The sequence below is a fragment of the Manduca sexta genome, chromosome 22 (genome assembly GCF_014839805.1).
Source record: "Manduca sexta isolate Smith_Timp_Sample1 chromosome 22, JHU_Msex_v1.0, whole genome shotgun sequence".
Taxonomy (NCBI): domain Eukaryota; kingdom Metazoa; phylum Arthropoda; class Insecta; order Lepidoptera; family Sphingidae; genus Manduca; species Manduca sexta.
Window position 1 is genome coordinate 11,950,632 of NC_051136.1, and position 25,517 is coordinate 11,976,148.

The following is a 25,517-nucleotide window of genomic DNA, read 5'->3' on the forward strand; positions in this document are numbered from 1 at the left end:
AAATGGCAAAGATTTTGTTATTTATTCTCTGTTACACCTAATAAATAGTATTTAATAATTTTATGTTTTATGTTTTAATATTGTTTATGATTGTTTTGTTTTTGTTTTATACTTAATTGTTTTTTTTTATTTTAAATTAATGATAGTTGCCCCACATTGTCGAATTGGAATACTTCTTTTTTACCACCTGTCAAGTGCCATATACCTCTGCAAGAACCGGGTGTATACAAGATAGACTGCAACTGTGGCCTCTCTTATATAGGACAAACAAAAAGAAATATAGGGACCCGCGTAAAAGAACATATAGCTGACGTGAAACACCGACGCTCTACGAAGTCTGCAGTCGCTGAACATTCTGAAGGAGGCTCCAATCATTATTTGCGATTAGACAAGCCACAAATCCTTGCCAAAGAACACCGATTCCTGCCTAGGATGATTCGCGAGGCTATTGAAGTTAAAAAACACCCAAATTTCAATAGCGAAGATGGTTGGAAGCTTGCACAAGCCTGGGATCCTGTTCTACATTTAATTAAATCGGATCCCAAAAGACCGGCTGCCAGACCTCAAGACACTGTGAGTTCATTCTGCGTAGATCGGACCGTCAACAGATAAATTTTTAAAAAGTTGTATATTTGAAAAATGTAGGTAGATATTGTAACTTTGACTTTACGGATGAACAACACCTCAGTCCCCCCCCGTGACCATGAAGGCTGCAAAGTCTTCGAAACATCGGGAGAAAATAATAATATAAAAAACCGCGATAAAATCCGTTTAAATAGTTTTTAGTTTTTATTCCAATGGAATACTTCTGTAATGACTGCGTGTGAGAAAAAAATAAAATAAAAATAGATCGAGCACAAGCAGTAAGCATTTAATTTAAATTAATAAATAATAACCTTTATAATATTTCTAATATTCGTATACTACAGACCGTTTTCAGTCGATTTTTTGCTTGGAAGACAAGCGAGACAGCAACCAAATACCAACCTAATAACAAGAAATACAAGAAAACTAGTAGAGGAAAATGTATTGCTTGGTTAACCTGCCGTAGCATGCTAACTGGAGTGTACGGAACGAAGGTCTAAGACGGTATTAACCGTGTCCATATTTTTTCTACGACGTTAAACAACCTTCTCGTACGACAAGACATTAGAAACACTTGAAACAACAAAACAAAACACGTCCCGACACTTAATTACGCTCACACGTTCAATAACAGTCGAAATATGATACGCTTTAAACTCCTACATTTGATTTGTTGGCGCTAACCTCTAGTTGGAGCACTTCAGAACTAAACTAAATAAATCTTAAAGCGGGTTTGAGCGTCCAAGATTACCTGTATAAACGATGAAACTCAAACGTTATCCCAATGTCCACAAGGCAAACGCAAACTGCCCCAAATTAGTTGGCAAGTATCATTGTTTGAAGGAGGCGCTAAACTTTGATTACTTCCTGCTAACTACGTCTTCGGGATAATAACTTTACTTGTTAACTAAAGTAGCGGTAAGTTTTTCTCATCCATCAACTATTTGCTACAGTTCGTACTAGTGAAGTCTACATTAGATCGGCTGACAGTATGATGTACTACCTAACACTTTCCTGTTAAATTCATTATCATTTTGTCCGATATTTATTATGTAATAAAATAAAAATAAATCAAACACCTAGAACAGATGTAGTTGAAAAATATTTTTTGTTTGTTTATTAGCCCCTACAAACCTACAAATAAACTCGCAAATACTTCTACTTTATAATATTAGTATTTATATTAACACCTAAGCATAATTTTCTGTTACACACTACCAATTGATATGAAAGACAATAATAAATCATCAAATTACTGCCGAAACGTACTCCTTTATTTACGCACATCCAATAAATAAAACCCATAAACCTCGATACACAATGTGGATTCGGAATTCTATTGTATACGGTATTACAAACGAATCCAATCAACAGGGGTATTTGTTAGCCAAATGTTTGCCGAATTCTCTCGGCTCTAATGTAACAGGGCACTACTTAAGTGCCTGTTACTGCCCTGAGAAATGGCCGACATGACCGATCTCAAGAGGACAATAAATTACTTAGAGCCTACCGCGTGGTGGGTATTTTGAATTAAACAATGCTGTATTCTCCGAGCCGGAGGACAGAGATTGTGGGCCTACGCTGAGGTGAATAGAGGTGCATCGAATGATAATAGTAATAAATCTTGATAATAATACATATTATATACAAAGTTTATATTATAGTTATTTTATCAGTCGAAGCGTTGAATATCCGTTATAAATTATGTGAATAAAGTCATTTCATTTTGGAGGGCCACCAAAAACCCTGCCTTAGATATATTCGTTCTTACATTCTTAATCTATAAAAAATGAAATAATAGGACAGATTAAACAAAAAATACTTTTATTATACACATTTCATTGAATTACGTATATCGCCTAAATCTACTACCAATTAACATATTTCTGTACCAATAAAATTATAATTAAAATATATCGTTAATTTTAATTTTGCATAAACATAAATATGACATCACACTATAAAATAAAGTATGTTCGTAAACTATGGTACCTACGAGTTGCAAATGTCGCCGTGCCTACACAATAATAAAATGCATTCCATATATTTTATTACCTGCAATATAGGTAATTATTGAACCTGCTTAATATTTATTATAAAAGCACTGTACTCGCAGTATATATTTGACGACCAAAAGATTATTTGTCATGATCGTCAGCATCTAATTCCATGTGACGAACCGGTTGATGCAATTTAGAAGCATGGGCGCCGGCAGAGGGTGCAAGTAGGTGCACGAGCACCCACCTGCCCAGAAATAAATCACAAAAAATATAAGTCATTCAATAAATCTGTACTATCGATCATAGAGGTTTTTTACGATAAAGCATTTTCAATAACCCGCGCGATTTGAATTTGTAAAAAAAAACTTTATGTTATAATGTAACCTACGTACTATATATGTTATAATATAGTACGTAGGTGCAGAAAAAAAATGTTTAGAATATAAGTTTAAGTCATTAAGGTCAAGGGGCCATATTCTGTCTACAGAGGCATATCCGTGTTTTGGCAATGACGAGCGTTGTAATCGAAGGACAGCTTTGATGGCCGCATAACATTAATTAATAAAAAAAACTACGTTATTCTCCTGTTGGCAAAATTATGGACTTCCTTATTTGTTAACCAACGATTGATTAGAAAGTCGCAATGCCACTCACCGGAAAATGCCAGTTAGCCAAGTTTTTACCGCTTTAGTGTTAGTAGGTATCATTGCAAAAGCATGCAACGAAATTAAACAGTTTTGATTCTAGAAATTAGATTTATATTGTATTATAAATAATTATGTGTTATAGTTCAATTTTGATACTTTATTACCTAATTATTTACCTTAACTAATATTCTATGAAAGGTTATATTCTGTGGCCTGTTTTTGAACATTTTAATCACCTGACATAGTATGGAAATGCGAAAGACAATTTAGACCCATATTTTGATAAATAAAACAGTATTTCCTTTTATTTGAAAATTCTTCCGTTTATAGTACCTCACTTAATTAGTAGTGAATTGAAGAATACAAAACCTTTAAACCTAAGTATATACAGTGCTTTTTTCTTCTTATATGTGGCTAATAGCAAAGATTTTTAACTCTGGATATGCAAAATGAACTCCTCTCGTTTTTATGGCTGTAATTAGTTTTCAGCTCTGGGCAAAATACGAATGCACACTCCGTTCTTGGAGCGCAGTATGAGGTCTGCGGTCAACATCGGTTCATGATCTACTGGCAGCAACTTGTATTTTCTGACTATCGCCGATATGGTCACCTTCATTTCCATCATGGCAAATTTTTGACCTGCAACAGAAGAATCATTTAAAATATTATAAAAAACAAAACATATACTACCATTTGCTTGTGATAGGATATTTATATCTGCCCGGATGACCACAGGTTGTAAAATCCGCCATAGTAGCCTAAGGTCGAGTTCCAGCATCAGCCTGGGCCCTTATTCTGGGCCCTTATTCTGTATGATAGTGTAAACGCGTAACGCGGCCGTGTCATGTTATCTTCGAGAAATGTGTGTGGAATGGTATTCTGTAAGCCAAATTTCTATAGTCCTAAACATGATGCGTTGTGTTACGTGCTTGTTACGCACTGTTAAAATAACGTGCGGGATAGAGAATAAGGCCCCTGTATGTACAGTTTCAATTGTATCGACCGGCGAGGGAAAACCATCTCGTCATTCAAGTATATACGAACCCACTTCGCTTACGTTCAGGACTAGTGAGGTCAATTAACCGTGACCGAGAAATATATAACTAAATGTGAAGAGATCGACCTGAATCACTACTTATAACTAGGCCACCTGGTAACCTATCGGGTGTTTTATAGATAAAAAAATATATCATTATTTTTCTTAAGTCTTCATTTAGTCAAGATAATAAACCATTCCAATCCCATAGACTGATTACCCTAAAAAAACTTTAAGCCCTGTTTCACAACTTCTAAGTAATTGCTACTCGTCATATAAATGTATAAGCCGATCAAATACAAAATCTATACTCTAATCTATGTTCCTAAATAAATTCTAACAAAAGGAGTACTATCTACATTAGCTTTAATACTATGACTGTTAAATAAAACTTAAATTAAAGTCATGAAACAGGCTCTTAATAAATAAATTACATTGAACACTACTAATTATATTCTTTAAATCACAAAAAATACTTATTCAAATTTATTCCTTATGTAATATGATTTATTTAATGATAAACGTTACCTACGTCGGAATTTAAAGCAATTAATAAGCAAACTGCATTAATTGTATTTGTTATCTTTTTCATTTATTATGATTTAACAACTTCCGAGCTGTTTTTTCAATTGCCAAATAATCCTAAAATAAAACTCAATATAAATAATTAAAAACTTGGAGTTATATCGATATAAAATAGATTAATATTTTGACTTCTCTATTCAGCCAGGTTACAATTATTTCACTATACAATTTTATTAGACAGTATAAAAACTAAGTCCTTATTCAAACCATACATTCAGAACAATATTATGAGACATGTTTGGTTTCTTATACTACTATAATATACCACCAGATTATTTGCATAGATATTAGGTATTAAGATAGCTTAAAAGATATCTTAACCCGGTCATAATAAGACTCACCGATGCAGTTTCTAGGGCCTGCGCTGAACGGGATCCAACTGAAAGGGCTGCCGGTGGAATTAGTACTGAAACGCTCCGGTCTGAACTCCAGAGGATCTTCAAACAATTCAGGATTCCGGTGCATGTGGAATATGCTTACCATCGGCGAATCTCCCTTACATAGATTTATACCTGCTATACCTAGAATATATAAGGTATTATATGTATTATACGAATAAAAATGTTCTTGTGAGGGTATTTGCGACGTATCTTATACTTTTTGCTATAAAAGCAACGAGCGTTTAACAGATCGTTTGCTACTTTATTTTCAATATAAATTGTCTTTTTTTTATATAAGCTAATTTAATTAAGTAATAATTAAATATTCTCATGTACCTTGACTTATCATAAGTGGAACTATGTTCGCCTACGTGATGAATAAAGCATTTTTATTTTATTTTTTTTATTTTTACTCATTTACTCTCATACCGGTCGGTTGTTTGGTAATATCTTTGTGAAAGTCTTATAGTAGATTTTTTATTTAAATCAAAACCTCTTCTATTCCTTGCAGTATTCTAAACAAAGTATTCCATAATTTCAATCAGATTGTTTTAAACTTTTACGAGAGGTTAGTATGTGTGGGTTTTTCTAACATCAAATTTTCTAACACAACTGTCGAATCTCGACACTATAGAGGTTGAGGTCAAACGGCCAGTAATAACTAAACCAAATACAATCTGAAACCGGCTTGAAATAATGTTGACCCTGTATTAAAGGCAGGCCAGCATAATTCTGGCGACTGTTAAACCTAACATAGATCTTATGACGTAATATGTTAATACCGAATTGAACAAAAAAAATTGTTAAAACAGTAATATTGCTTTGAAACCCGCTTACGGATAATTATGATTTAGAAGTCGACCACGTCTAAATGTCAGTCAGTATACAAGTAGATATATATTTGAATAAAGTTACGTAATTAATATTATTTATTTATTTATTTATAACCTTGATAGAGTTTTTCTCTTTGGTATAATATTGATTATACCAAAGATAAAAACTCTATCAAGGTGTTCGGCACTAATTAGCGAACCTGCATTTGTTAATTAGTTACAACACACTACATCTTCTATTTTATACGTAACAGAACAACTAACACATTGAAATAAAATTATTTTTCGGACCCCGCGACCCTGAAGGCTGCAAAGTCTTCGAAACGTCGAAGAAAATTATAATATAAAAAAACCGCGATAATTTCATAAAAATAGTTTAATTTCAATGTCTAAGATTCGCGTAAGCACAAGAAATCATTGTTTGATTAATTCAAATATAAAAAAAAAATTTAAGCTTTTCTTCTTATAATTTACTACCGTGGGGCACGGCTGGTATGGTAAAGGAAAGTATTCAGCGAAATTTAAAATATCAAGAATTTTTATTTAAAAAGACTGTACTTACTTACGTCCCTCGTCATTCTTCTTTCAATTAATGGCACTGGCGGATAAAGCCTCATTGACTCCTTAAGTACCAAATCTAAATATTTCATTTGGTGTAGATTTCTGAAAATATATTAAAAATTATTATGCTACAATCGGAAATGCAGGCCGTTTTCGACATGTCCGTCTGGAAATCTTTGGGGGAGGCCTATTCAGCAGTAAACTTTATGTGGCTGATGATGATTTATTGTCATATGCTACAGAGCAGATTATGCACTTGTCCTACCGCCGACGATGAACAAGGAGCAAGTAGGGGTAGAAACTAGAAACAAACAAGCATTGAAAAGCGCGTATATAGTTGGATAATTTTGTTACTGAGCTATAGTGAGTGTAGTGAACAATGGGATGCATCGCTACATATGAGTTTCTAGGTAAGTGATCTGATCGCCAAGTCAGCAAAACTCAGCAAGTATCATCTTTGACAGCTCTTGTCGCTGTGACAAACTAGTGTATATATCTCTTTTATTCACACGAGATCTGCATCTATTTTACGTGTCTTTAGCTAGAAAACAGTCGACAGAGGGCCTACCATCATCTTTTATCGAGCGACTCAGTATTGATTCAGTTCAATATAGGTTCCTAAACTGAATCGGGTTATTTCGTACCATCATGTCATTAACTCACTATCGCATTTGAGTCGGAACTCGGTGGATGAGTGAATGAAATTTGTCGCTGGTCTGTTCGCTACACAACAAATTAAAAAGGGATAGCCCTATACGCACTGTATAAGTGTGTTTCCCTTGTTCAATACTTCGAGTTCTGCGTTCCGAAACCTTAGTTAGTTATTTCCCGAAAAGTTACTGTTTATTTTGTTAAAAGCAAATAAATTAAAAATGACTAATATATACGAACTGTTAATAAATTAATTGAAAGGCGGGTATTAACTCGTTAAAAACTTAATTTAATACCTTGATTTAGGTGAAAATATTTTATCGTTTGTATTATTATAAAACTAAATTTACATTTCTGTTTCGAGTTAAAAACGCACCTCTCGCTTTTGACAAAAGTGTCGAGTTGCGCGGTTATTGTTTATGTTTTAAATTCTTGTAGTGTTAAACTGTGTTGTGATTAAAGTTTTTTACATTTGTGTTGTGTAATAAATAATGGCGTAAGTATGCGTGCAAGTTCCAATGCATTTTTGACTAATTATTAAACTGTGGAACAATAAACAATTCTAAAGATATATAACTTTAAGAAATAAAGTGATTTAAGTGCACTTTGTTTTGTAATTTACAGTGAGTTGTCCCGTCGAAAAGTTAATTATACTCAATATGAGAAATTATGGGAAATTTTATTTCAAAATAAATCATTGGTAACGGGATACAACAAAACTTCCCAAGCTAGAGAATTTTCGAGTGTTTTTGTCCGAACGCAAGTCACAAGTGGCCACTTATACATTCTAGGAGCACACACGCTGCAACACTATTACATTTTAAAATCGATATTGCTAATTTTTTGTGTTTGATAACAAATAAGACCAATCCAGGCACAAAAATATTAACTTGTTTTGAATCGCTTATTTTGACAGATAGCCGACTCAGTTTAGGTTCAATTGTACATAATGGTACGACACAGAACGAATGATAGTAGATTCCGATTCAATATTGAACTTGATTAGGCGGTGACGTACATCGGTCGTGTTTGACGACATCATGGTACGAAATAGCGAACCAGTTCAGTTTAGGTCCTGAACTGAGTCGGAATAAGAGATGATGGTAGGCCCACAGTACGTCGCTTCCTCGCCGGCGGTAAAACAAGTTGATTTAAGCTCTAATGTTTAGATAGACGTACGCAGTGTTTTGTGTTTGGTGGAGTAGCGGTCACGTCGTTTACTATATAAAGGCAAGGGGACTTACTCATCTTAAATTATTTTATCGTGTCAGTCAACAATTAATACATGGTAATTAATAAAAAAAATAGAGTTATCAGAACGTTCTTTCGCATTGTCTATGAAATAATGTAATATGAAATAACAGCGGACTGAAACTGACCTTGGGAACATCATTATTTATGCGCTAAGTTTATTCCGTTCGTCCGTTTTCCAGCCACACTTCCATGAATATTAAATCATGAATACACGTTGTAAAGTTAAACAGAATATGCTTTTATATGTATTTTAGAAATTTAACGCGAAGAAAAATGACCTTTTCGTAAAAATATTGTTAGCAAAACGAAAAATCTCACTGGTAAGTAGGGTCCACGTCCGCATCGCCTAAGATGTCCATTTGTTCTTCGTAAACCTTCTCTTGAACTTCTTCATGTTTTGCAATACAAAACAGACTGTACACTATTCCTGATGTCGTAGTATCATGACCCTGAAAACATATCTTATCCTTACTAATTATTAAAAGTCCCCCGCCACGTTTGTCTATCTATCTGAACGCGATAAACTCAAATCTACCGAACGGTTTTCGCTGAAAAATCTATTAAAGATGATTTGAAGGGCTGGAACCCTTCCCGGGGTCGCAATTATGATATAAACCTATCATACACTAATTTTATCACGAGACAATATATAAGGAAATTTTTATCCTAGAGAAACTCTTTACGCGGGCAAAGCCGTGAACAAAAGCTAGTTCATAAATTAAATTTGTTTCGCTTGCCACCATAATTAACATCACGAGCAATTGAAAAGCTTTGACCGGTCTCACTTTTAATCACCATTTTGATATTCATACCTCGAACATGAATGTGTCGACTTCTTCCCTAATTTTCTTATTATCAATCCTTTGACCATCAATTTCGGCTAGTAACAATAAATCCAAAAAGGCATATCTGTTTTTAATTCCTAAAAATACATTACAATGAATTAATTTACAGTTGATAAAATAAATTTAAACTAAATCAGATTATTGTTTAAATAATTAAAAAACAGTATTTTTAGTATTCTTATTCTTATTCTATCATGCTTTTTATTAATATTATAAATGCGAAAGATTGTAAAAATATTTGTGTTTTTGATAGAAGTAGATGCAGTACACACTAAAAGAATTTCAATTAAATTTGGCAGACGTACAATATGATTCTGTGAGAAATATATAATTTTTTCATATGATTCTTTAACTAGATGGCGCTGGCGTCGTCGTACAGACAAAAGTAAAGGTTCGAGCAACACCTAGTAAGGAATGAATTGCTAATATTGATCTTTGAAATAAATAACTAACCGAGTTCGCTGCTGTCCTTCAGGCTTGTCATATTCATCTTCTCCAACTCCTGCCGCCTGGCTTCAATCACTTTTTCTGATTGGCCGTGCACTATTTTCAATGCCTTATCCATCTTACTTTTGTACGGCGACAAATTGAATATAAAGTCTGTTCCGAATATCGGAACTTGCATTCTTAGCGCTACGATTTGTGATAAACTAAAAAAAATAAAACAGATGTATTCTTGTAACCAGTTTTAAAATGTCAATTATATAATTTTTGTTTCTTGATAAGCTATGACATAATATAACTGGTTTAAATAGTATAAATTATGCAGATCGGAAGTCAAAAACATATATTATAAAGCCAATGAGTCTGTATAAATTTATATAAATGTAGAATTTCAACTTATTTATAGTATAAGTACGTGACGGTAAACTGCTTGATCGCACCTTTCAAGAAGAAGATACGTACAAAACCTACACACAAAGAAGTTAATTTCCTTTATATTTGAAATGATGATATAGATGATATAGATTGATGAGGTGTTAAAACGCGCCATAGTGGCCCACGTAAGTGTGTAGCGTTCCTAGATCAGCCTGTACTCGTATATAACCGGTTGCATCAGGCCGGCACAATTGTGTCGACTGTCTAGGGGTAATCATTTCTTGTCAGTCGACATTCTATTGGATCCCACTCCACTTACCATCAGGTGCAGTGACGTCACTGTGCCGTGCACATACAAAAGAAATGAGGTAATTATTTAGTTACATACATTTCAATCGATTTAACATACGCAGACTCGCTGTTTTTCTGCGCGTCGACCGATACACCCATGATGGATTCTGTAAAACAAAACAATGCTTATATCGAATAGGAATCGTTTAATACAAGATTTTTATTTAATATTAATTTCCTCGCACACACAAAAATTAAAAACAAATATCGTGCTGCAATTATTGATGACTACAAAATTAATTGACATGCTTGCAATAATACTGCAGTTTATTTTAAACTAAATGTAAAATATATTTAGCTCTATTTTCGTATCTCAACAAATTCGTCTAAAACTGAATACATAAGATACTTGAAATTTGTAAAGAATTTCAAAGTTATTCGTGAACTTGGCCTGCGTTACGAAAGATATTGATTAACCATTCAGTGAAAGTTATAAAGCAACTGCACAAATACAGCGACCTATTGCATTCGAAACAGTGGAATGCGGTTTAATGTATTTTGAACTTATTTGACTAAATAACGTAGGTATTTGTAATAAATTCCCAGTTCAAACAGTTATATTTGTATAACAAAAGTGCTGTTGTATCTCATTGTTTATATAATAATAATATCAGCCCTATATTAAATACTACTGTCCCACTGCTGGGCACGGGCCTCCTCGACTACTGAGAGGGATTAGGCCATAGTCCACCACGCTGACCTAGTGCGGATTGACAGATTTCACACACCCTCTAAACTCCCATAGAGAACTTCTCAGATATGCAGGTTTCCTCACGATGTTTTCCTTCAACGTTAAAGAAAGCGATAATTCACAAAGAATACATACATAATTTAAGAAAAGTCAGAGATGTGTGTCCTTGGCATTTGGACCTGCGGACATTTGCCTCGACAATCCGTTCCACATCCAATGAGGCTATCGCCGCATTTTTTGCCACAGTTCAAAAAATATATTGTTATACATCTTATTCCTGCTATCGTTATCATTTTGCTTACCAGTAACGTTGTCTAATGCAGCCAAAGCCACAATTGGGAAAATATTAACCGAGTTGCCGTCTGCGATTTCACGAAGTTTGTGTTTGAATATCTGCGCGTTTTTGCAGAATACTGGTAAGAAATGCTGCAGTATATTGAAGTGAAAAGCAGGCGTCAAGAATTTGCGGTGAATTCGCCATCTTTCCCCTAAAACAAAAGACAATATAATTACATTTAATAGTTAAAATAAATCCAACAAATCTTATGTCCTATATTTAAATAATTTAAATATATAATAATAACAGCCCTGTATTGCATACTTGCCCACTGCTGAGCACGGGCCTCCTCTACTACTGAGAGGGATTAGGCCTTAGTCCACCACGCTGGCCTAATGCGGATTGGTAGACTTCACACACCTTCGAAATTCCTATAAAGAACTTATCAGATGTGCAGGTTTCCTCACGATGTTTTCCTTCACCGTTAAAGCGAACGATAGATTCACAAAGAATACACACATGATTTTTTTAGAAAAGTCATAGGTGTGTGCCCTTGGGATTTGAACCTGCGAACATTCGTCTCGGCAGTCCGTTCCACACCCAACTAGGCTATCGCCGCTTAATAATTTAAATATAATAAATAAAATACTGGTTACACAGTAAAGTATATAAAAACTTATAAATAATATAATCGTTTATAAAACTCGTGACATTATTTTTTTATTACACCCCACAACGGCACTAGCCGTTCTAAGATTATATACAGCAGACATTGGGAAGATTCTCACAAAAAAAATTGCGTTTACGCGATGTTTAATCTACCGTTATAAAGCAAAACATCAATGTAAAATACTTCATATCTTTTTCATATCGTAATTTGCACGTTTTTAATGCACATATTAGCATATTATTTGTGAATGTGTTACTTTTATATTAATTTCTAAGGACGCTGTGTCACTTTTTGCACACTGACATTTCAGATAAAACGACTTATTACCAATGAGTAATAATTTTGGTGCACAAATTTGGTCCTAATGTACGATCTATAACTAACTATACTGTTTAACGTCTTTGGTTAGGGATTAAAACAACATAGGCTCATAATATTTGCACATCACGATCATCGCGTTTAATGTCCACATCCTCATGTCTATTATAAAAACTAAGCGCGTCCGTAGCTGTCTCTTGATATCTGTCGTGCATTATCTATGGCCGTAACCTTCATATTTAATATAAAACTCGCAACTTAAGCTCATGCCTAAGTCGTGAGTCATTAGAACAGGTATAACAAAGTATAAAGGCCGCCAAACCACAGTCCATAATCACAGTGGACATTAAAATATATTTTATGAGCAGACAATTATTTTTAATAATCAACTGTTTCGTGTATGCAGTTCAGGTATTATTTTTAAAAACAATGTTGAAGTCTTCATAAGTCATATTGAATGCTATATATCGATCTCCTATAGTAGATGTTTTCAGAAGTGTTCACGGCACAGACAAGGACCCGAATTCTAAATTAGAGCAGCAAACTAACGCCGCTGTACATGATAGGTGGAGTCTAGTAGAAATAGAGTGTCAACTGACGAGGATGATGAAACCTCGCCAGTCGACAAAATTATGCCGTCTTATTTGAAAACGGTTATATACAAGCTGATCGCGGATCACGACACACTTACGTGGGCCACTATGGCGAGTTTTGCACATTGTGTACAATCAACGGTGCTCGCAATGTGGGATCTAAATATATTTCTCGCTTAGCGAGTTGAAATACAGGGCTGTATGAATCAATGAATCTCATCTTTGAGAGGGATCTCAAGTAGATATTTAATGTATTGAACTATTAAAAAACAAAACTCAGCTCTCAAAATTCGTCATATGCTGTGACTTGAGCTCATTTCAAATGTTGTTGATTACTGTTCATTAAAAAGCAACCTTAAGATGCTGACTTTAATTTGACAAAGTCTCAGCTGATATTCCAGAGCGAAACTGCTGCATCAATTAATACGGGTGAAAGGCAATTTATTTCCTACGCCCTTACTCCCGTCCAAAAAGACTGATATGCTGGATGAGACATATTGCTGATTCAGAATTACACGGTCCTATGTTAATGCTTGCTAATGTTGGAAAAATTAGATAACTAAATTTCATATTGGTAAAAATTACAAAGGACATTCATTCATGGCTCCTCCTTTATTTATATTTCGGAATCATTGAATATTTTTTTTGAAAAAGGTATAAAATCATGTGATTTATAATTCAATTTGTGCTAAAAATATACATATAAAACCTAGTAACAGTGAACCAATGATATCTCTATAAAAAATAAAGTAAGAATATGATTACCGGTCGCCGTGAGAAGTCCTTCGCCTAGCCAATCTAGTAAGTAGATGTAGGATCTGCCTTTCGTTATTAATTCTGAGCTTGACACTAGTGGCTGAAAAGTAGAAAAAAATTAAAAGATCAGTCATATTAAATGGAATTATCTATTGATACTATTTTCATAATGACTAGATAAAATTGATTCGTTAAACAAATAATAACTTGTTTGAATATAAAAGTGAAAAAAATTACTATGTTTGACTGCCTCGATACAACTGCTGAGGTCTCAGATTCGATCCCCGGTCGGCTAAAGTTATATTGGATTTTATTAATATTATATTTTGTCTGGAATCTGGATTTTGTGCCCGATATGGCGATAGGCTCGCCCCTATCACGTCATAGGACGCAATACACACGGCGTATTGTGTGCACTAGTTTCGTCTTTGCTTAGGTACCCTTCGGGGATATAAAGCATGAGTGTGTATGTATATAAATTAAACTACCTTATCGTACGACTGATACTCAATGTTTGTTGTTTATTTTTTTTAATCGTGATGAACTTTAACCTTTGGACCATCAAATATTTTAGATACGTGTAAAAACAAAACAACTAAATATTTATGCCGAAAAATATATGTACTTATTATACTTGGCATGTATAAGGTTTTAGGATAAAACGTCCACTGCCTGAAATCTTGATATAAAATATACTTCGTAAACGAAATACCAAATTAAAAAAATATATAAAGATGTAAATAAAGAAAATGGTCACGATGAATATGATATCCGAAAATAATATTACAAATTCATAATAATGAAACGAAGAAAGTCAATCAACTAGTAACTGAGATAAAACTACATATTCCAAAGTACAACTTCTATTCTAACAAATGTATACTTAGATGATAACATTCATTATAAACAACTTAATCTATACCTACTAGAAGTTATAAATATATATTACATATTATGTAATATTTATTTCTGGTAATATAGCTTGTTTTTATAATTATATGTTTAAATAAATATATGTATATAACGTAGTACGTAATTACCATAACAATAGATTTTTTGTAAATATAATGTATATTAAGCATCAATGACGTAACAATAATCAGGTTTTAAAACGGATACGACAAAGACATTACACTTGTTGCTATTTTAGTTACTATACTACATTCGCTGTTGCGAAATGTCCGTATAACCCGCTTGCTGCCGGCTTTCTTTTATGTAGAATTTATGTAAAATATAATAATCAATAAAACTGCGACAGCCTAGTTGGGTGTGGAACGGACTGCCAAGACGAATGTCCGCAGGTTCAAATCCCAAGGGCACATACCTCTGACTTTTCTAAGAAAAAACATGTTTGTATTCTTTGTGAATTTATCGTTCGCTTTAACGGTGAAGCAAAACATCGTGAAACTCTCAGCAGAAGAAGAGGCCCGTGCTCAGCAGTGGGCAAGTATATAATACAGGGCTGATATTATTATTATTCTTATATTATAATTATCAATAGAACAATATCAAGACCATGGTCATGTATAGTACCTGTGTGTTGGTTCATCTTCAAAAAATTTAACCCTTCAAAACTGTAGTATAATCGAACTAGAATATCAACAAACGGGTAGCAAGAGGAGGACCCTACCTCAATGTTTATCTTAACCTCTCTCTTTTGAAGTCGTTTAAAAAAATCTTTACGTCCCACTAATAATATGTCTGAACTTGAAAGCGAGTCAAAATGAAACATTATAGCTGACACTTATTTTTTACCTTTAAAATATAACTGACAGTGAGTTTTTCATTATGTATAGGATAATTTATACTGTGAATACAATTATCGACCGTAATTAGTTTAAATACTTTATAAACTAAATACAATCAAACATTTATTTTGAAAATTCTAAGTAGATCCATGATAGTCCGAAATATAGATTGGACTATTTCTATTTAATTTCTACTTATTGGACTAGTTCAATGCTTTATAAATCTATAGCACTAAAATGTTACCGACCGTTATATAGCAAAATGTATATAAAACTCGAGCCTAGCGTCTAATTAGCCGTATAAAGAACCTAAATTAGCAAAACAGTTTTACAATTTTGGAATATTTAAGCAGTAAAATATAGACTAATATTAATCATCTTATGTATCGTAGTTGTAAGTAATGATCATTTCTGAAGAAGACATATGTATATGGCTTTATAATAGGATTTAGAAAAATCCTAACTCCTCTGTAGGGTAGAATGTTTAGTCTAGAAAAAAAATCCATGGTGGTGAAAAAATTACCAATATTTCAATAGGAATTTCAATCATGACGTAACATTAATTATAATACGGCAAGAAATTAAAATTAACAAATATGGATTGGATAATTTTATCCACAATGCACTAAAACCAAAAATCATACCTCGACATATTTTGGATGGCTCAGAATGACATGAGCATGCATTAAAAAATGAACTCTAAACGCATCTCCGTATTTTTCCCACAAACGTGTCAGAAGAATCAGAAAATCTGAAACAAAAACATATCGTTAATCATGGCATATCAGAAAAGTTAAAAAACTATCCGAAATAGAAACCAGTGGCAATTTGCTCAAAGGAAACCCGACATAACATAAGTAATGCTCATAAGCAATAATGCAGTCTGTAAATTAATAATGAGGTTTTATATAAATTACGAAAGGGAAGCTGACAAGAATCCAGTTACATAGACCCTCCGACTGATAGAAACATTCATCCACATTTGTTACCCTAAAAGGTTTTTGTAGAAACAATAATCCAGATCTGTTACCCTTAAAGGTTTTTGTGCTGCCGGCATACACATGTTGGCCATTTAAATATTGAATGACCATTGATCAACTATACAAAACTGTACTGCACGCCCATAATATAAAATTTCACTTGAATTTTGAAGCCATTTGCTTATACAAAATGTCATGACTAACAAACGTGTACTGGTACTTGGTTTAATAAAGAGGAAAACCTTAAATGTTTTTACCTATTTATAATATTTGTAGATATTTCAAGTTGTGTAGAACTGCATTATACTGCAACATAAAATGTTGCCCCAATACGAAAAAAATAATATTTGCCATCTACATTATTATTATTCTTTTTATTTAAAAAGTTATTTTTACATTTTTACACATCTACATCAATGCATATAAATATATCTTAAGCCCTGCGATGCCGAGGCCCAAGACCTAAGCCACAGGTTAGGGATTCAATGTGCGGAGTCTCCTCACAATGTGTGATAGGTCCAGCATCTTCTGCATCTAGCTCTCGACTCAAGGACCAATTGAGAACTTCTGGATTAGATGATCAAGATCTCCATATTGATCATCTAACTTTTATTAAACAAGCTTAAATAACACAACTTTTTATCGAATAAGAATGCGACCGCCCTCATCTGACAAGATGGCGCCAAAGAAAAAATCTTTATTCAATTAATTATGAATTATTCTCGTAACAAAGAAGTAACTTTCTTTAACTGAATTGATTATTTTAACAATTCAACTATATCTATTATATCTATACATGTATAAGCTATTGTGAAATAATCAACTATAGATTAATTTAACAAATTTTAACAATCGTTACTTTGAATGTATTTTTATTATGATAGAAAAATTAAATTTGAACAGCAATTTGTCGTGATTATGTATAATCGTGTGCAATTTGATAACGTCTGCGCAACGATTAAATGCAGCATAACATTATCAAACATAATATAATTATATTGACATAATCATAACACAAAGTTCATATAAGTATTACTAAATGGAACATTGACTTCTTTATTTAAATTCTAAGGGCCTTACTAATTAACGCTATTTACGTCTTTTATAGTTACATAATTTTTTGTCTCGCTTCTTTTAACGGTAAATCTCATTCAACATGAAAAGACAAAACACTGGATAACTCTTACAAATGTTAACGTATACTAATAAATGTTGCGATATGTATTATGTTTGGTGAATTGCAAGATGGAGCCTCACTTTGGCGTGTTCAAATAAATAATTGTAGTTCAGTTATACTAACACGCACACACACGCCTTTTATCTCTAGAAGGGTAGGCAGAGGCGCAGCTCGTACTTACACTTTCTGCCGTATATATTCCATTCGATTACGTAATAGGCGGCGAGCCCATCCCTATATCGGGCACTAATTCCAGACTCCAGGCTTATATTGTAGAAAAATCCTATATGACTTTACCCGACCAGGAGATCGAACCCGCGACCTCAGCACTACCGTCGTCGTACCGCATACAACTATACCACCGAGACAGTCAATTCTACTAAATGATATGAGTTTACTCAGGTGTTCATTAATCGTTCCACCATTCTTATATTATGTAGCGATTAGCGACGGATGATGAAATCGTAGAAAAAAAGAACCATCATTATGTCTTGCAAGTTGACAGTTATGGTTGTAGCGCCGCAACCAGCGATGGTTGCGGCGCCTCTAAATAGTCTAGTAAATTGAACGAGAGACTTGTACCATATAAAACCCAATATACCATACACTTAACCATTTTCCAAGGCTATGATTGAAACTATCTCACAGATTTAATGACCAGATTATTAAAATTATCGAATTTTACCCTTTTAAAACGAATTAATATATTTTTGAACATTTATTAACTAATAGGGAGCTATATAACTCCTGCTATACACCAATCCGCACTAGGCCAGCACGGTGGACTAAGGCCTAATCCCTCTCAGTGGTAGAGGAGGCCCATACCCAGCAATGGAACAGTATATAATACAGGGCTGATATAATTAAGTATATTATTATATTAATCCTGACTGCTTGAGGGTACTTATTATTTCGGGAATAGGAGTTAAGGAAGATGGCGTCGCTGGAAAAAGTGAGTTTTCAATACAACTTAAATGCCATAAAGAATTTTGAATTACAAAGCAGTGCATAACGTTCCACTGAGTTCGTCACCTATCCTGCCACCCATGGCCCTTGAAACCAAAATACAACACTTATGAATACAATTACGAATCATGTATTTACATGACACTATCAGAAATAATAGATGAGGTACGCTGCACACGGAAATCGCTTGTTTAATCTAATAGACTTAAACACTAGTTATGGTAGATACTAAATTTATTCCTCAGATATTAATAAAAAGTCTACAACCGGACCTCCGACACATGGTCAAAAAAAGGTCAAAGGATAATAATACGTTAGGCATTGGCCGTCATTTTATTTTTACAAGACAAAATTGTTTATCAATTTAAACTATAAAGCTTGCAAGAACACCGTACTATCCTCATTACTCCCACAAAATTGCTTAGGTTGATCGTAATATGTATTATACCATAATTTTTCAGCTCGATTAGTGTTAATTAATCATATTTTGTTAGCGTTAAGCTTGCAACAATAATTTAATTTATTTATCGTGCAGAATGTAAAGACTAGATTGCTTTTTTATAATAAAAATATTTTAAACACACGTCGTTATTACATTGAAAACAAGTTTTAGCAGTTAACAACATCATAAATGCAAGTTTGTAAAGATGTTTAGTGGTTTGAATATTTAGCAGAAGATAACGCAAAAACCGTTGAACGGATTTGGATATAATTTGACTACATTTTATTCCAGTAAGGAACAGACTGGGAAACGTCTTACACACGAGAGGAGCCGCGTGCATAACCTTGTATAGATATTATAATTATTTTACTGTTCCTTTAGAAAATAATTCGAGTATGTGAGGCTATCATACCTACTCCTATGAAACAAACTCAAGATGCTCGCTCCATCAAAATGGCGCGCTAACCGTATTTTTAGAAATTCTGTACTCGAAATTTACATACTATAAGTAGATATAAATTACATATCACATTTCTACAATATGATTTTTTTTATAATGTGTTTTTTTTATTTATTTATTTACTTATCGGAAGGCTTACAGACTAATAACTATGTAATAACTATAAAAAATAACTTAATTTGCTACAAGTCTCCACCTATAAATTTATAACATATTGTGTTAATTTCACTTTAAAAATGTCACTAAAATCCTTGATTCCGTGCATCTCCTAAAATACACATCATTTCAATTTGCAACCAACCTTATTTAATAGGCAATTTAATAAGGCATATTTTGGTAGTATAATAATTTTAAAGATCCATATAAGTATATTTTTTATAAATTATTCGTGTATCTGTATATTTCTGCCATATATGCGCCGAAAATGTATGGAACGAATTCTCAAGGTCGTTTGCTTGGAAAGGATCTTAATAATAAAAAATATAATACTTATAATTTTACATTGATTGCTTTTTATTGTTATGACTACAACTGACGACAGATATTAAATATCACGTAATTATCTCGGCAGTGTGAATGCATCATTATCTGACACTATTTAACAGCATCCGTATCGCAGTATCTGAGCAATTTGTTATGAATCCAGCGGACAAAAATCAATCGCTTGGATCATTGTGATTCGCAATTATTTTATTTTCATTGTTTTTAATGACGCGACGAGCTTGCCGTTCACCTGATGGTAAGCGGTACGACAACCCATAAACAGGAGAAACACCATCCAACACCTTGAATCACAAAGTATTGTTTGGTATACTTACCACTACGTTCGCTATCCTGAGACATGAGATGTTAAGTCTTATTATGTCCCGTAGTTACACTGACTACAATGTCCTTCAAACCGGTACAACAGTGACTACACACTGCTGCTTGGCGGCAGAAATAGACATTACGGTGGTACCTACCCAGGCGGACTCTCACATATGAGAGACCTACCAACAGTAAAAGTCTAGTACTTCCTGGAATCACACAGATAATTTATAATATACTAGTTGACCCGACAGACGTAGTCCCGTCTTAACTATGAATTTGCAGCGCGCATTCTGTCAATCGCTGACAGTTATTTCAAACAATTGACAGTTATATAAAATTAATATTTTCGTTAAGTTTTCATAAATTTTCTAATATTCCACGCAATTTTTTTTATTTTTTCTTTCATACGAACCTTCGCCTGACAATAATAAAAACAACAAAAAAAAATAGTGAAATCGGTCCAGCCGTTCACGCGTGATTGCGTGACCAAGGGAAATAGGGCTTCATTTTTATATAAATAGATTACTGGGGGTCAGAACCATGTGTTTAAATATTAAATATATTTTATTGGACACCATCAATAGTTGTTTAATAGATGTCACTAATTATATAGAACTGATGTAGGTGGTAGACTGCCTTGGAGGGCTAGTTGAACTGCGTGCGCGGTACCTAAGTAATTATGCTATTAAGTGCACATTAAGACTGTTATCAGGAATGAGACAATAAGACCCTCAGACTTGATTCACAACTTCTGAGTAAAGGCCACTATCACACAAATGTATAAATAAAAACTACTTTTTTATTTGCTCTTTACTTACGTAAATGATTATAAAATGTACCTAGTACGTATCTACTATCATCATCATAAGCTGTTTAATACGATAGCATGAAATAAAATTTACTTCTGACATTAAAACAGGTCATAACTGATTTATTAGTATTAATATGTTTGTTATTTACTCCAAAAAATACATAAATAATAACTTCTAATAAAATCATAATATAAATTTAAAACATCTAACCATTTTCAATAAACGATCCCAATCGGTTTTTTCGATCCATCTCCAAAAATTGACCACTTAGAACAAAGATTTTTTACATGATTCATCATCATCAGCCGCAGGATGTCCACTGCTGAACATGGGCCTCCCCCAAAGATTTCCAGATGGACCTATTGTAAGCGGCCCGCATCCAGCGGCATGCTGTGAGTTTTATGAGGTCACCTGTCCACCTCGTAGGTGGACGTCCGACGCTGCGTTTGCCAGTTCGTGGCCTCCACTCTAGAACCTTCTTGCCCCATCGGCCATCAGTTCTACGAGCTATGTGCCCTGCCCACTGCCAATTCAGCTTGCTAATCCGATGGGCTATGTCGGTGACTTTCGTTCTCCTATGGATCTCCTATATCTCCTGTTTACATGCTTACAAATTAGTTATTTTGATTAGCTTAATCTCGGAATCGGATTTAAGATTGAAATTGAGATTATATAATTAAAACGGCGGTAAATCAAATAAAAAATATGACTACCATATCTAAAATTTCATCCGTGTTTTGAAATAAACAGTCCAAAAGTTATGAAACATTCTATTCCACGCCTTATTAACTCTATTAATTCACTAAAGTAGTACAGCATTTTGCTTAACGTGTTGTGTATTGTGGTTATAGGTTTACCTAAGCTAAAACATGCGGACAACTTAGACGGCTTTCGTCCTTCATATCACAGTTACGTAATGTAAAGTAATATTTAAGTCAAGAACTGCTCATGTGCGGTTAATACAACAACGATACGTGATTTAAAAATAATAGCGTTAATCAGCACTGTAGTAAGTACTGGTTAAGGTGTATTGCAGTAAGAAACTTAATGAGGGTTCCCATTGTTGGCAAAATAAGTAAGTATATTTAAGTTGTTGTTGTAGGTAAATGTTACCTTTATGTTATACTAGCTTTTGCCTGCGCCTGCGCACGTGTGAAAAGATTATCCGGGATAAAAATTAGCCTACAGTAAATACTCAGGAGTAATGTATCCTATTAGTGAAAAAAATCTAGTAAATCGGTTTACTATTATTTTATATTGCACGAACAATAAATAAATCGTCATTTCTTCTTTCCAGACAAAAAAAAACAAAGAAAAGAATTAAAACAAATAACGTGCCGAAAACTATACCTAGTTATGGGTAACATTTTGGCAGTTGCAAAAATGCTAAAAATATGAGCACTTTACAAAAAACACTACCCATCTTATCTTACATTTCCAATAAGTATCGTAACTAAAACTCATTTATGAAAAGGTTTTACAGCATTTTTATATCATTAAGACAACAATTATAATTCTATAAATAAAAAATATAGTTTGATCCACAACAACCGAGCAACATTTTATTTATAGCAGCTATCAAAATAATAACATCTTTTACATAAAACCACTAAACTACACTATTGGCAAAACTGTTTGTAACTGTTACTAATTCAAATCAAATCAAATTTATTTTACATAATACATGGTATTAATTATGATGTTAAATATCTTACATGTGCAACATGTTTCACCGTTTCAACGGTATGCAAAAAAAAAATATACGTACTTATAATTAGAGAACGTAGTTACGCAATTTACCTATTATTCGTAGTTTATCGCGTTCTTTAATGGTGAAGAAAAACATCGTATGGAGACCTGTATGCCTGTATTATCTTTACCTCTACTAGCGTGCCAAAAATCATCCATTAATAACGAATATCTTCCCCAAAATCTAGGTTTTACTTTCAGATTTTTTTAATCACTTTCTATCGTGCGAGTACGGCCTGAGCCTATGGTAATTGAAGAGAATACATACATACATACATAACATCACGCATTTATCCCCGAAGGGGTATGCAGAGGCGCAACTAGGGCACCCACTTTTCGCCAGCTATGTTCCGTCCCATGATGTGATAGGGGGCGAGCCTATCGCCATATCGGGCACAAATTCCAGACTCCGGGCTGATACTGAGCAGAAAAACCCAAATATCACTTTGCCCGACCCGGGATTCGAACCCAGGACCTCAGAGCGCTATTGTACCGGACATGCAATACAACTACGCCACCGAGGCATTGAAGAGAATTCAATTAATAATTAACTTCCAACTAATTTCCACCTGGATTAATACATTTTTATACGTAAGTGCTTCCAAGGAATTATTGTAAACGGCTTTTCCCGTATAGGGGAGTTAATTATGAACAGGCTTTTTATTTGATGAAGGGGACTCGTATCACGCTATTATCCTGGAAGGAGTAGGCAGAGGTGCTACCACGCACCCTCTTTTCACCTCTTTTCAATAATAGAAAAAAATATGTTTGTTTTCTACAGTTATTATTAGTTATATGTATAAATGGTCTATCATGCTATTTATATCTATTTTCTTTTAGGTATAGTTTACTCATACAAATCACATTAATTTCTATACATAATATTATTATATTATATCTAATAGGTTTTCGGTATTTTATTATATATTTGAATGGTCATACAACCGGTATTTCTTTTATACAGAGTGGTTGACATTGAATTTAGTTTTAGTTTAGTTGGATCTCTGATAGTGTATTTATTATTTTGACACACTTTTTCAAACAACTCAGAATGTTTTTTGACAAATATACCAATTTCTAATATATATATATATTGAAGTTAGAGTGAGCAGTTTTAATTTTCTGAACAGTGGTTTGCATGAATCTAGTGGTGCGACCCCGCATTTAATAATCTAATTGTCGTCACAATTAAAGTTTACTTTTACAACATGTGCATAAATAATTTATAGTACTGTTTATATTCAAATAGATAACCTTGGGTAGCTAGCTACATTTATGAAATGCCTAACGCACATTTTGATAATTCTTCATAAATGGTAGACTACTTTTCTGGCCTATCAGCGCCAGTTTTTCATTCATCTTCCTAATAAAATAATCAATCGAATTATTTAAAATTTTATCGAAACTTAATACAAACGATCTACATAAGTCATACATCTGTCGTATTTTATTTATTTATATTATTGATATTTATTTGCGAGTGATAAATCAAATTATTTATATCATACCTGAAGATTGCTCCATAAACATAAGAGCATTTCCTAATATTGGCAATGGTGTCGGTCCTGGAACATTGAATCTCTTACACTGGCCCAACAACTTGATCCACGATATTATAAATATCACAACCACTAGAATACAAAGCAAAGCTACGAAAATCATTTTGAACACATTCAAGTCACAAACGACCACGTGCGACGATGATTATAATCAAAATGACGCCTTGTAATCTCTTTGACTCTTATACGCGAAATGGAATGACGTGGGAATAAAAATAATCTGTAAACCCCTAATAAATTACATTGGTAGGTATAAATAAATCATTAAAATAAAATTGCTATCAGATTGATTTGCTATAATTTACTTAATCCATGCGTTTATAGTCGCGAAAAAATTTAGTGCTTTTATTTTAATGTCAAACATTCGAATAAATTCTAATAAAGATCACAACCCTATTATAGAAACGATCTAAATTATATACATTTAAAATCGTAGATTTGTTTTTCACATAAGATAGAAATCTTTATAAATAAATTGTATTTTGTGCAACAAGTCTTTGATATTCAACTAAATTGTTGTTAATGAGTCTGTTTTATGAACTATTGGCCCGTTGCTTAACAACTTATGTTCATAATTATACCTTTTATTTAATGCTAAATGGAATTCTTTTATTATGAATAAAAATGGAATTGATTAATAATTAAGGATGTAATAAAAATATAGACCGGTTCCGTGAAGACAGTCTCCCCCGAACAACGGCGCGATAGTCGTATTTTCAAAAGCTATCTATGAGAAATTTATTATTTACTAACTTTTGCTCACGATCTGTCCATTTCAACCCGAAAAGTTCTTTCGGGATGAAATGGAGTCTATGCTTTAAGATAAACTTCTAGCAATATGACGATAAAAATGCATTAACTTCCATGTAGTAGTTTTTGCGTGATACGTGTATAAACATACAGACAAATAAAAAATATAAAATATGTTGTTTTGGTTCTGGTGTTCCAATAAAAACCATATT

General features: G+C 33.4%; 1 protein-coding gene across 1 annotated transcript; it reads right to left on the reverse strand.

Moving 5' to 3' along the window:
• Positions 1 to 2,392: 2,392 nt before the first annotated feature.
• Positions 2,393 to 24,796, reverse strand: LOC115453440 (cytochrome P450 4d2). Its single transcript, XM_037441363.1, has 11 exons — positions 24,505 to 24,796; positions 16,245 to 16,351; positions 13,862 to 13,952; positions 11,541 to 11,726; positions 10,585 to 10,654; positions 9,831 to 10,027; positions 9,345 to 9,454; positions 8,851 to 8,981; positions 6,629 to 6,729; positions 5,195 to 5,374; positions 2,393 to 3,871 (listed from the first exon to the last, which is right to left on the reverse strand). The coding sequence occupies exons 1-11, from the start codon at positions 24,656 to 24,658 to the stop codon at positions 3,711 to 3,713; spliced, it is 1,488 nt and encodes a 495-aa protein (XP_037297260.1). The 5' UTR covers positions 24,659 to 24,796; the 3' UTR covers positions 2,393 to 3,710.
• Positions 24,797 to 25,517: the final 721 nt, after the last annotated feature.

Excerpts from the sequence above, each read along its gene's own strand:
- LOC115453440 (XM_037441363.1), bottom strand. The coding sequence starts at position 24,658 with ATGATTTTCGTAGCTTTGCTTTGTATTCTAGTGGTTGTGATATTTATA. Across the intron at positions 16,352-24,504 it reads GTTTATGGAGCAATCTTCAG|ATTTTCTGATTCTTCTGACA; the intron begins GTATGATATAAA and ends TTTTTGTTTCAG. Across the intron at positions 11,727-13,861 it reads AGGACTTCTCACGGCGACCG|GGGAAAGATGGCGAATTCAC; the intron begins GTAATCATATTC and ends CTTTTGTTTTAG.